General features: G+C 41.6%; 2 protein-coding genes across 2 annotated transcripts; one reads left to right on the top strand and one right to left on the bottom strand.

Annotated features, from left to right (window-relative positions):
• Positions 1-617: 617 nt before the first annotated feature.
• Positions 618-8,103, top strand: slc32a1 (solute carrier family 32 member 1). The gene is made up of 2 exons (XM_050038524.1): positions 618-1,577; positions 2,628-8,103. Exons 1-2 carry the CDS (start codon positions 1,185-1,187, stop codon positions 3,813-3,815), a joined length of 1,581 nt encoding a protein of 526 aa, XP_049894481.1. The 5' UTR covers positions 618-1,184; the 3' UTR covers positions 3,816-8,103.
• A 296-nt stretch (positions 8,104-8,399) lies between these two features.
• On the bottom strand, positions 8,400-13,278 carry aurka (aurora kinase A). The gene is made up of 9 exons (XM_050038525.1): positions 12,938-13,278; positions 12,437-12,502; positions 11,526-11,883; positions 11,396-11,438; positions 11,108-11,299; positions 10,447-10,585; positions 9,539-9,687; positions 9,128-9,302; positions 8,400-8,966 (listed from the first exon to the last, which is right to left on the bottom strand). The coding sequence occupies exons 2-9, from the start codon at positions 12,497-12,499 to the stop codon at positions 8,784-8,786; spliced, it is 1,302 nt and encodes a 433-aa protein (XP_049894482.1). The 5' UTR covers positions 12,500-12,502; positions 12,938-13,278; the 3' UTR covers positions 8,400-8,783.
• Between the last annotated feature and the right edge of the window lie 1,007 nt (positions 13,279-14,285).

Here is a 14,285-nt window from a genome sequence, read left to right on the forward strand (position 1 = left end):
TATACATTTTTTCTGAACGGAAACGCCGCCATGCCTCAGACTGTCACATCATCACCGACACTGAATGAGTGAATGAATGAAAGAGAGTCCTGAATGGAGACTAAAAATAAATAAATCAGATCAAAGTGTACGCAGAAATAAATATGAACAACTTTAAAACGTTATATCTAAACGTGCAGTCCCGAGTTCTTTATCTTACCATCATTTAGCAAAGACAAAATGCACAAAAATATATTTTTTCCCTTCATCATCAAACGCAACACGGTTTTTAAACCCGATCCATGTAATCCAAGAAACAACTTGGGTTACTATTCAGATGCTCCGCGTCCTCTTCTAGGTGAAAAGAATAATAGCTAATAAAAAAACAATTGGATTTATTTAGGAAAAAAATAAATAATGGTATTTTATATAAAGTGGTCCAAAGAGTTTGCGTTTGAGTCAAATTCCAGCCTCCTTTTATATGCGTAAAGTTATGCAGGATTTGAGGCCCCCGGAATGTCATTGGATGTCAGGATGAGGTATTATAGATTATGGGTTGGGGAAGGGGTGGTGGGGGTACTGCAAGCACCTCCCCTAGAAATGCAGCAAATCTCTCCCGTTTTCTCCTGGTGGGGCACTGGGAGGGCTGGAGACGTGCTTTGCATTGGCAGGCTGATGAGGACACGTGTCTCCTCCCTGCCTCCCCCTCCGGGCTCCACGGTACCGCATTGGCATCAGTAAAGGCACCTGAAAACCCGACGACCGACTCCTGGAAGCGCTGCCTGCCACCTTATAACCCGCACGAAAACGATATTATAGGCCCTACAGAAACCTGTGGCTCGCCTTTCTTCGTGCGTAAAGCTTTTGCGCACACCGCCGAACTGCCTCAGAGACTGAATAGGTGCGCTATACTCGTCGAGCATCAGAGCGCAGTGCCAAGATGCAGAAACGGAGCAGCGACGTCTGAAGGTGACATGAACCTGAGGATAATCAAGAGCAGCAGGCGTACACTGAACAAGAAGTGGAGATAGCAACTGAAAGGAAAAAAACAAACGTCGGTGTCTTGAAACAAAAACTTGCGCTTTTCCTCTGATGCAGAGAACCAAGAGCTGTCATCCAAAGTAGCCTCACGTTTTTACTGACTGGAGGAGAGAGCACACACTAATTAAGCTGCAGACAGTTGAGATTCAGGAGAGGAGCGAAAAATGGCGACGTTAATCAGAAGCAAGCTTTCTAATAAACTGTCAAATGCAGCCACCGCCGTCTCCAACAAATCCCAGGCGAAGGTGAGCGGCATGTTCGCCAGGATGGGGTTCCAGGCCGCCACCGACGAGGAGGCTCTGGGCTTCGCCGCCTGCGATGACCTGGACTACGACCACCGGCAAGGCATGCAGATGGACATTTTGACAACCGATGAGATGGGAGGAGAGGGGAGCGGAGATGGAGGCGGGCTGGAGGGGGACAGCCACTACCAGAGGGACGGCACCGGTCCGCCGCACTCAGCCTCAAAAGACGGAGAACCGGCGAACGAGCTGTCTGAAGTCAGACCAAAAATCACCGCATGGGAGGCGGGCTGGAACGTCACGAATGCAATCCAGGTAAAAAGACGCACTTCGCGGATTATAAACGGGCGGTTCCGATGCTTGGTTCTAATTGGCTGAGTCGCCTCCAGAGCTGCTGTGAAATTTGAGATAAAGGCACACCTGCGACCGCGTAAAATGATTTTAATATTCATGTTCAAAAACACCAGGTTCTCTCCCTCTGAAGCAACTTTTCTGCTTTTAATAATGCTGTAAATAAATCACCTGAATTACTTTTAGCTGCAGAATTAAACCAGTTTTTATTGTGATATATTTTTATCGGAGGAATGCAGAAATTTCAGAGCAGTTATGCGCTGGAAAAAACAGGGAGGCAGTTGATGCCCTGTGCCCCCCTTCCTCCTCTTCATCCTCCTCCTCCCCTCAACACACACATTCTTTGTCTGTATAGTGATGTCCACTGTCACCGATGCACGCCCCTGATAACACCTACGCCGCATGGCAATGAATACATCAGTCTATAAAGAAGAAAATAAAGACTTTGAGCGCAAAGCTTTTGGATTATTTTGGCGCTTTTACACAATTGATTAATTACAGCTTAAAAAGAGAATGCATGGAAATATGTTAAGATGCCTGCACACATTTTTTTCAGAACATATAAATTTAAATAGTCTTGGCAATTAAATTTGCAGACAAAAATAAGCAGAAAATACATATTTTTTTAATGTGCGTAAAAGAGGCGCATTTAAAGTGCGAGGATTTTACTCGAGAGTCTGCGTGTTGTAGGGCTATGCGACAAAAATCCCTAGACGCAATCCTTTTCATGCCTTATCACGGCCGTGGTCACGGCGGTCACCGTGACGTCAGAGTGTGTCTCCTCCAGCTCGTGGTGACGTCAGAGGCGGGCGGATATGCTCAAAGCGAAGTGGAAAACCCACAACATGAAAACCGGGAGTGACATCCATTGAAGAGGCAGAGCCAAGGCCTAATTTCAATATGATTTATTTAATTTAAATTGAATAATATATTCAGAAAAGCATTAATGATTAAATGTTTAACAGTTTAATTTATTGACAACATGATTTTTGCCCTCTTTTTTTATGTTTCTAGGGGATGTTTGTTCTCGGGTTGCCCTACGCCATCCTGCACGGAGGATACCTCGGACTCTTTCTCATTATTTTCGCCGCCGTTGTGTGCTGTTACACGGGGAAAATCCTCATTGCCTGCCTGTACGAGGAGGACGAAGACGGGCAGCTCGTCCGTGTGAGGGACTCCTATGTGGACATTGCCAACGCCTGCTGCGCGCCCAGATTCCCGTCTTTAGGTGGCCATGTTGTGAATGTAGCCCAAATCATAGAGCTAGTGATGACCTGCATCCTGTACGTGGTGGTCAGCGGCAATCTCATGTACAACAGCTTCCCCAACATGCCAATATCCCAGAAGTCGTGGGCCATCATCGCCACCGCCGCCCTGCTCCCGTGCGCCTTCCTCAAGAACCTGAAAGCCGTCTCCAAGTTCAGCTTGCTGTGCACACTGGCCCACTTTGTCATCAACGTCCTGGTGATAGCATACTGCCTCTCCAGAGCGAGGGACTGGGCCTGGGACAAGGTCAAGTTTTACATCGATGTCAAGAAGTTCCCCATCTCCATTGGGATTATCGTGTTCAGCTACACCTCGCAGATCTTCCTGCCGTCCCTGGAGGGGAACATGCAGAAACCCAGCGAGTTCCACTGCATGATGAACTGGACTCACATCGCTGCCTGCATCCTCAAGGGCCTGTTCGCCCTGGTGGCCTACTTGACCTGGGCTGACGCCACCAAGGAGGTCATCACAGACAACCTGCCCCCGACCATCAGAGCTGTCGTCAACCTCTTTCTAGTGGCCAAAGCTTTGCTGTCGTATCCGCTGCCGTTTTTCGCTGCTGTCGAGGTATTAGAGAAATCATTTTTCCAGGACGGAGGACGCGCGTTCTTCCCAGATTGCTACGGAGGCGATGGACGCCTAAAATCCTGGGGACTTTCTCTGCGATGTATCCTTGTTGTGTTCACCTTGCTCATGGCCATCTATGTGCCACACTTCGCCCTCCTCATGGGTCTCACTGGCAGCCTGACAGGTGCGGGCCTGTGCTTTCTGCTTCCCAGTCTCTTCCACCTCAGGCTTTTATGGAGAAAGCTGCTATGGCACCAGGTTTTCTTTGATGTTGCCATCTTTGTAATAGGAGGTATATGCAGCATATCTGGGTTTATCCACTCCATGGAAGGGCTCATAGAGGCTTTCAAATACAACATAGAAGATTAGATGCAAGCCATTGCTGGAACTAGATGTTAAATGCAAACCCCCCATTTAGTGAGAAAAAATTAAAAACACACAACCTCCCCGGCAAGCGCAGCCCCCCTCTGCTTGATTCATGCGTAAAAAGCGCGCACACAACACATTTCCGCGCTCATACAGTCGTGTATTGATTCAGAAAAAACGCGCGCACACACACAGACACACACTTACACACACAGAGAAATAGAGCCGATGGCAGTGAGGGAATCCAGTGCATCCACTACACACTATATGGACAATACATGTTGTATAAATATGCGAACATATACATATTTTCCAGTGGAGTGAACGTTTACAATATTGACCTTAAACTAAATTTGCAACAAAGGGCAGTTTGTCTTGTCGTCGCTCTTGTGGTGCTTCCCCACATGAGACTTCACTTCATGTAACGCTAGAGTTTGTGATGGACGGACTTTCGACAGCATAACGTGATTTAAGATAAGTTTATTTCAAAAAGAGAAAATTAACATTAAGAAATGCCACTTTCGTCTATAGGTAATTTGCAATATGATGCAGTGAATGTGGTGTTTAAAATCCAGAAACAAAACAAAAAAAAAAGCCTGGTGGACACACAATAACACAATGGCAATAACCAGCAGTAGAAACACACATATAGAAATATGTAAAAGAAAAAGCGGAGTTTCGTTAGACATGTGGAAATTGGACCTTTCTTCCTTCCCCTCCCCCTGAGCAGTTTGAAATACTGGAAATGCAAAATATCAAAGTACACAGCAGCTATACAAACTATGCATTGAATGTATGATATTTCAGACACACAAAACATAACGAAACTGGGAAGTGGAAATGAAACAAATCCTCCAAATTTCGATTCTTCTGCGTTAAAATGTTAAATGCTTTGATATTTGTTTTCTCCAATATTTGAAATTTATTTTACTGAGCTTTGAAAATCGGCACCAGACCTGGGATACTCCCCTGCAGCCCCTGGCCCAAATTTCAGCTATAAGATGGGGACCCCAAATTGAAATCCTGCACACTTGATTAACCATAATGCTTTTTTTCATTACATTTAAAAAGAAACACGTGGCCTGTTATGAAATTAATTTCCCGTCTAGAAAATTCGGTGTCTGAAAATCTAACTAATAAAAAAATAAAGAGATCACTTAAAGAGGAAAATGTGCATACAGACATTTTTCATTCTGTGCAATCCAATGGGTCCTGTGGAAATGTTATAAAACCGTATGTGTAGTGTGTTATTGTGGTTTCAAAAAGATGGAATGTATATCTCAAAGTCGTTATCATATATCGTGAAATTAATATTAAAGAATAAAGACATAAGTGAAATTATATTGTAAAAATGTGTGTGGTTTTATGTAAAACGAAAAACGTTCAGAACATGTATTTTTTTCTCTATAATAAAAGACAGAAAATGATGGAGAAAATAGTCGCAGTCATATTTTTTTTCCCCAAATCGAAATTCAGGTAAATTGAAATCGTGTAAAGGCTGTGAAGGCCTCATGGCATGCAATATATATGCAATATACATATATATATAATGCATGGGTTTGTGTGAGAGGGGACGGGGTCGACACACGCCCTCTCTTCCAAATCCTTTTACAAATCCTATACATTTTTCTCTATATATCATATATAGATATTGAGAGCATGCATGTTGTGACCGGGCCTTGCCTCCCTGTATGCTCTGATGAAAATCATCCCGACAGATTTCCTGCTGCAGGCAGGCTCCAGGCCTTATGGTCGACCTGTTCATCCACTGTGTTGATTTTTCTGCGCAGTCAACATCTGGACAGAGCGTTTATTCTCTGAGTGGGCTAATCTCCAGCTGTTGAAACATCAAGCTACCCGGTGCATACCAATGCGCTCATGGTGAATCCACCCTAAACCACTGGCGGCTTTAAAGGGGCCAGTTCACATGCAACGAAACTATAGGGAGAAGGAAACAAATAGTGTTTGTGATTTTTGATTAAATTTGATGTGATTACCGGATTAACAGCTGAGAAGCGCACGCAGATTCATCCTAAACACGCATATCATTGCAGGGAAAGCAACGTCTTTAATAATCTGGTTATAGCGCAGACTTTAGCCTCAGTTTAATGTGCAAAATAAAACCTGATTGAAATAATTCTGCCATTTTTCTGCCACAAGGAAACCTGTTAGTATTTCTATCTGTCAGAAAAAGCTAACAATTCATAGCCATAACAGATTAAACTTAAAGCAGCAAAAGAAAATAGCTTCATATAAATAAAGTCATGAACTAGACGAAGGAATTCTGCTAACAAACAATAATACAAATTTCCTTCTATAATCATCTCAGACAGCTTTACTGAACATTATCATGCCTCGGGAGCCACCTAGTGGACAGAAGAGCTATTGTTTAAACACAGAAACATTACAGCAGGACTGTGTTGTCAGAGATACGCACCTTGCAGGCAGTGTTGGGAAGGTTACCTCTAAAATGTAATAGATTACAGACAGGGGCGTAAATACAGACAGTGCAGGCAGTGCCACCATGGAGTTACACTTGTGCTCAAAGAAGTCACATTAAATTAAAAATGGTGCCATTTGCTTTGGGCTATATGCCCTCAAAAATGCAACCCCATCTCCATCATTATTTTCCTTTCTTCTGTTGTAAAATAGTCAGCAGCAGTCTAAAACCAAATTATATACTTATTCTACATGAACTAGAAAAACTATGAATGTACTACATCCTCGTGAGACCCTGCGTCCTTGTATGACGACATCACATTTTGGGTTTACTGGACCTAATACTTCATTCTACCTTACTTTAGTAAGACCACAATACACTTATCCATGTGAAAACAAGATGGCAGCTACCTCTGCCAAGTCAGTCTGCAGCCGATCCAGACCTAAAAGTGGACAAGTCCAAAACCTGATCAAATTTTATGACTGAAACTTGTTTATGATCAATGTTTGTAGTTTGATATGGCAACAAATTTGACCAATTTTAGCAACAGTAACAAGCTAAGACACTTTTAATTAGGGGGACTCATTTGAAGACATTGGGACTTGATTATCGTTGACAATGTTTTTTATACTTATCAGGTCCTACTGATCCCAAATAGCTAGGAGAAATTAAAAATGCATGCCAAACAAAAATGTAGGTCTCAGGAGGATATGTGTAAAAAAAAATCTATTCAATTAAACGAATAATATATTATTTAGTTTTATATTTTTGCAGTGATGATTACTGGGTAACATGCATGTTGATGTCGCCTAGTGTCAAAGTCTATTTGATCATGTGACAAGATGATACCATACAGGAGCCTGTTTTAGGTGCAAAATCTGTCAAGACTGATTCAAGCTGAGCTCATCTGCAAGTCAAGTGAGCAGTCATGTCTATTAATTATGAAAGCGGCAGTAAGAACGGACAAGAGAAAAATGAACAGGAGGAAAAAGAAGCAGAGCTCCCTAAATTAGATTCTTCTAGCATTTCTATGAACAGCTGCCGTTGGTGTGTGAGTGCACCTTATAACTATTAAGAAGTGTGCACTGGGGCCTGTGGTAACTACTTACACCACTGACTACAGACTTCTAGTGACTCTCTTAAAGCTGTAGTTAGTAATGTAACTATTTTAATTATTTCATCAGAGTGATGCAACTTATTGCATTTGATTACTTTCCTAACAAATGATTTAAACTGGGCAACAAAGCTGAAATATGTCTGGAAATATGCTCTGCAGAAGAAGACAATCATGAACAGTGAAAAGATGCAAAGCAACAGAGGGAATGTTTTATTCTACATGTCACCTTTTTACTGAAAGGAATATAGTTGAATTAAACCCCTTTGTAATCACCAACATATTTGTCAGTAAGTGTAACTTAATAACTGTAATTGATTGCAATTACATCTATTTTTTTAAACGTAGCTACATGTAATTAGTTACTCCCAAACATTGTAGGCATAATGTATGCTTTACCATTTTTATTCACCTTTAATCATGTTGGGAAGTTATTCTTTTGTTTGAATAACTGTTAACCTTTTAACTGGCGTCCAAGGCACCAATTTAGTGTAATATTTTTTATTTTATTACATTATTCAGTCACTGCCTCTAGTTAGTTTCTCAACAGGAAAAAAGCCTCTTAATTCTTAATCCTTCTTATTAAACAAACAAAAAAAGCAATCTGGTATTATTTCATATTTATCAGTTTAAAAAGATCCATTTCCACACTTATTTATGATGCAATCTTACTTTTTATCCTTTTTAATTCACTTGCAAAAAAAAAAAAAAAAAAAAAAACATGACGTAAGCCAAAATACTAACTTATTTACATTTCCGCATTTTATTGTAGCAGATATGAACTGTGTGGATGTATTAACAGTGTCAGTGAAATTAATACTAACTAAAATCTGTAACAATCTCCCGAGTCAGCTCTAATGGTGTGCTGGCGCCCCCTGCTGGCCCCTGGAGGAGCTTAATAAAAGGTAGTGGTGGGTGTTGATGGAAGCATCTAGCTCAGTGGATATTTGTGCAAAGCCTTGATTACCAAGAACTTAAGACAGAGCTGGAAATACACAGAAGACAAACATAAAATACTTTTCACTGACAGACATATGCTGCTTAATATATTCCCGGCGGAAGATAAGTTATCTTTTATTTCAAGTAATGGCATTCTAGAAAAGCTCGATAAAATTTTCATAATTACACAAAAACAGTGAAATATTTACAGGCAATAGAAATGCCACTGGTGAGACGAGGAAAGGAAAAAGAAGATAATAAAAGACACCAAAAGATAACCAAGTGGCTTGAGATGCCTGCAGAAATAATCCTCATGAAGTGATTTTGCAGTCAATATGGTAGTACAGACAGGCTGTGACAAATCAGGTGCACACACACACACACGTTTAACTCCTCTGTCCAGTCTGTTCAGCACTACCCTGTCCTCACACTTACAGACCTCAGGTGTTGGGTGGAGGCGAACAAAAAGGCTGCCTCCTCACTCGCTGGGCACTTCAACGTTCATAGTCGTGGGCTTCTTGGTGGAGTTCTCAACCACCCATGGGTGGGATAGGACTCCATGGATGGGCAGCCTTTGCATAGGGTTGTGCTTCAGCAACCTGGCAACCAAGTCTTTGGCTCCAGCGGTGATATTGGACTGTGCAGGGTAAGTGTACTCCACCTGGATGACGAAAAAACAGTACAAAGATTAAACAGCCATTATACAGTGAACTGTAGTGCAGACCTGTTAGAACAAGTGGGATGGAAAAGGTGACAGTTTTGAAACTATACAGCTCTAAATTATGTGCCAGTTGTTAGGGCGTCTAGTTATCTCTGCCTTACCCTTGATATCTTGCGGTAGGTCTCCTCATGACTTCTTGTTTCAAAGGGGGGTTTTCCGACCAGGAATTCGTAGCAAAGGACGCCCAGGCTCCACAGGTCCACCTTTTCGTCATGAGTTTTTCCCTCAATCATCTCCGGTGGCAAGTAGTCCAGTGTTCCACACAGCGTGGACCTCCTGAACAAGGACAAATACATGGATACAGTCAGACTGTGAGCTCTCAGTGAAGAAGAAGTCTACACAAAAACCTAAAAAAAGGTATACAGATATACATAATACCTGACCAGAGCCGACACTGAAGCCAAACAAGTGTAAAGCTAAACATACAAATACCACAGCTTCACTAAAGGGCTCTACAGATTTAATACTTAATTAAAAAAAGGGTCTATTTGTACAAACGTGCATGTGCATACCTGGAGGAGGGTGTGTGAACAGACCAGCCAAAATCTGCAATCTTCAGCTCCCCGTTGGCCCCCAGTAAAAGGTTTTCTGGTTTGATGTCCCTGTGGATCACCTTCTTGGTGTGGCAATAGTTGAGGGCGTCTGCCAGCTCCATGATGTACTGTACAGCACAAGAAGCATGGTGAATACAATATGCATTTCATTTTGTCTGAAATGTTAAATAAGCTCTTACTCCATTGGCTTCCGCTCGAAACTGTCAGCTAAAATTGAGTATGTCTCCGCAACTAAAAAAGTCTACATGAATAATCTTGGAATCATAATAATGGTAACACTTGGGAGATAAGCATCAGTATAGACGCTAGTGGGTCAGCGTAACTGAAGAAATGACAGAATAAATGAAAGACTTTATATCCACCTAAAAAAACCTGTAAGCTTTCAGAGTGCATATCCCTTTGAGGTCACGCAGGTGCAGCCCAAAACTTATAGCAAACCATATTACAACATTTGAGCATTACCTGCACATAGACTGATGCCAATAAAGTGAAGCAGAGTGAATTTAGAGAGGTTTAGAGGAGGCATGTAAAGGCAGAACTTCCAAATTGGCCATTTAATGTACACTTGAGAACCATCAGTGCCTCTCAGGTAATTTCATTATAGCTATTAACTCCATCTAAAACAGCTGTTTTTAGATTTATGCTGAAAAATCAATCAGACCACTACACATGTTCCCATTCATAGAAAAACAGAATAAATGGATGGAATATCTCAAGGAAAGCCACTAGACATCAACATGTTGTATACCTTATATGGACTTTAATCATTTCTTGCACAGAATAAGATTATACATGTGTGAACTGGTGCTGTCATTTGTACATTTGATACCAAAGTATAGATTAAAAGGTCTGAAACTGGCACTTACTGTGGCACTTCTGGCCTCAGGGAAAAATCCACAGCGCTGCAGCTCACTGTACAGCTCACCCTTGGGTGCAAACTCCAGGATGAGATACACACGAGATGCGTCATGGAAGTAACCGTAGAGGCGGAGGATATTCGGGTGCCTGTGGGACGGCGAGGCAGAGGAGCATTCTGAGAAATTTTGTTGGAGTGCCCGACTGATACTTGTAGACCTTGAGTCTACTGTTACATTGTATACACATTGAACTAACATATTTACACATAATTATCCAAAAAGGCAAATTTCAGTTAGGCCAGTGATCTCTCTTGATCACTAATCAAGTTTTGCATCAACTCCATGTGTCAGTAACTGTCCCAGCTACTGTTTATATTATCAAGTTCCCTTCTGTAAAGCAGTGTCTGCTGCAAACTGAGTTAACCTCCAGACCTGTCTGTTTTTTCTCTTCATACTAAACCAAACTGGTCATTGGAGTTTGTGTTACTCTCCCATTCAAACTATGTGACATCAACTTTGTACCAGCCAGCAAAATTAAGCAGGTTTGTCTTGCCGGTGATTCAGAATCGAGTCGGCAGCAATGGAAGTCTTGGAGACCTGTTCTGATCAGCCCAACTACAGTCAGGATTCATATCTGGCATTAAACTGCATAATTTGAGCCGCACTTTACCTGAGGTGAGACTGGATCTCCACTTCCCTCCTCAGCTGGTGCTCCACCCCGGCCTTCTCCAGCTGGTTCTTGAAGAGCACCTTCAGGGCCAAGATGAACTTACTCTGTCGCTCCCTGGCCAGGTAGACATTGCCAAATTTACCCTTTCCCAGGGGACGACCGATGTCAAAATTCTCCAGGCTCCACCGCTTGCTGTGTGAGCAGACACATGCATCAGTTTGTAATCTTATCATAGACTATATGACAGAAATAAAAAAGAATATAATGAATCACACTTAACAGACATACCTTGATGAAGAGGCGTTTGAAGGATCATTCTTGGTAGGTTTGTCTAACAAAAAAGAAACAAGGATACATTTTAGCATCCAAAACACACACACTCATTTGATTAGTTTGTCCAATTCTGTATGATGCTTACTCTGTGGCTTCTCCTGCTTTGCCGGTTCTGACGGTGGTTTCACCGGCTCTGGGTTCACCTTGGGCACGGCTGTCTTTGTCTTGTCTTTGTCTTGCTGGTTGTGCTGGGAAATACGTTGGGGTTGGGGTTGTGGTGCACGATTTACAGCCTGAGTAGCAGGGTTCACATTTTGATCGGCAGGGTGCGCGGACTTGACAGCGACAGAGACATGAGATGCTGACTTCTGATGGCTCATAGGCCGCTGAATGCGTTGGGGCCCATTTGACACGCCGAGGACCCTCTGGTGAGGAGTTGGTGTAACTACAGCCGTCTGGGACTGATGTGACACAGGAATCCGCTTTGGCCCATAATCCTTTGTCTGCGAGGAAAGAAATTACCACACACTGAGTAAGACGGCTTTTTTTATCCTAGAGTAACAGCTCCATCTTTTCTCTTTGTACCATCAGAAATTAACTAACTAGGTAAACACTCCCTACTTTGACAACTAGTTACTTTGATTCTGTTATAGCCTCAATATCGTTGTCATAATAACATTCTTAGTAGTATGTGCATGCTTTCCAGGGTTGGAAATGTGCACCAGCCAAATACTGGTAAAATATGCAAGTGTCTGCTAGATTTGCTTCACTCACCAGCCTCAAAAACAATGGTAATCTATTGAATGGCTGGTAGAGTTTGGAGACCACCTGTCACAGTGTCAGGAGGACGAAAAAGTCAATTTCCAGCCCTGATGCCTAATCATAGGTGTGTGTCTAATATTTATATTTTAACCTGTAAAGTGTGCAGAGACTGTGTGATGTGCACTAACATTACAATTGAAGCTGTAAGCTTAGTCCACATCAAAATATGATAACACGTCACAGAAAATTGAGCCCAAAATCTGCGTTTTTATGCTTGAGTTTTATGTGCATTACCTTCACTTCAGGCCTTTGGAGTTTCATGTCCATTGTCTGCTTGAGCCTGGCAGACGAGTCCATTTCCTGAGAAAAGGTAGAATGATTTAGTTGTTTATTACATTTTAAATCAAACAAATCATGAACAGCATAATATAATATAGCATTACAACAAAAATGTCACTAACACAAAAGGTAACTGAGCCGTTGTAGCCACACAAGGTCAGTTTTCTTTGACTATGTCTCAATGTTACAATGACCATTAACATTATTACCAGAAAAGTAGTGTAACAGTTAAGTTAATGTATCACTGATGTTCCCTTGAATTTTTATAACATATTAATTAAATAAAGCGTAGTAAATGTACAAGCTAAACGCTGCCAGTCTCAAAGGAGGATTAAACGTTAGCCCTCTCCGTCGCGTGGCTAAATGCGTTACATTTAACGTTACGGACGTTAACCTCAGAGCTAACGTTAGCTTTAGATAACCACAGCAAACCAACACAAGAACGACATAACTTACCTAAATATAAGTTATTGCACGATGACCGAGAGCAGCCAACCGATAGTTTATCCACAGTTCAAGCCCACAGCAGCTCTTAAAGCAGGCACCCTCGCTAGCTAGCACCTCCGTCCTTCCGTCGACGAGAGCTGAGGTTTGTGGCTACATAAATATTCAGCGTAACGTTCCCGCGAGGTGAATTTTCACCGCTATCGCCGTTTAACTCCTTTTAAAAAAAAACGTCTCGATGTTGTGTGAAGATAAATGCGGGTCAAATAAAAGTACAAAGTCGTAAGAATGTCACTACAAATGTGGCTGGCTAACACTTCCCCCAAACACAGCTCGTTTGATTTCAAACGTCCCTCTGTTTAAAACCTTTAAATATACCGCGGCCTCTGATTGGCTGAGGGAATGCTGTGCTCGCTCCCCATTGGCTGATGTGACGTCAGAGGGAAGCCTCCCGAACAGCAGGGGGCAGCAACAGCAGCAGACAGGATTGAGCTCCACAGACACTACTACACACTCATCTACACATTCTGCAAATAATGATAAAAATAAAGACACAATATTTATCCTATCCAATCCTACCTAAAGCCAGAGGCAAGGCAAGTGAAGTTTATCTATATAGCACATTTAAGCAACAAGGCAAAGTGCTTTACATGTAAAACATAAAGAAGCATCAAGACAAGGTGCAAAGAAACACATTATAAAATGACAAAATTAATTAGAAAATAGAGAGAATAGAAAATAATAAGTAAAATTATACTAAAAATATAAAATTACTAGAATAAAAGTTACAGTACAGTATAAGAAATGAATAAATATTTGATTTAATTAAAGGCAACAGTATAAAGAGAAGTCTTCAGCCTTTATTTATTGCAGCAGACCTGCAGTTTTCTGGGAGTTTGCTCCAAATATATGGTACATAAAAGCTAAATGCTGCTTCTCTATGTTCAGACTCTGGGGACACAAAGTAAACCTGTCCCAGATGACCTAAGAGGTCTGGATGGTTTAGAGAAATCACATTTAAAAATTTTTGAATCACATCTATCCATCCAACTACTCCTTACATGAAAGATTTAACTGGGATAACAACTCACAAGGATTCCTTGAGAGGGTTAATGAACAAATTTTCTTCCCAAGTGAACCTGTGCAGGAATATTGGCTCACGTTTTAGAGCTGTTTTCAGTGTAAAGATATATTATTTCCCCCTTTAAATGTAATGTCAATTCGAGGTGGAGTTGCCTACTTGTACTTGTATTTACCGATTTTAGAGCAGTAGTACATCATAATCATGTTTCCATCAAAAGTTTGAGCACTATATTAACCATGACAATTTTAAGACTTTATAATAAAAACTAGCTTAAGC

This window comes from Epinephelus moara, chromosome 24 (assembly GCF_006386435.1).
Source record: "Epinephelus moara isolate mb chromosome 24, YSFRI_EMoa_1.0, whole genome shotgun sequence".
Taxonomy (NCBI): Eukaryota; Metazoa; Chordata; class Actinopteri; order Perciformes; family Serranidae; genus Epinephelus; species Epinephelus moara.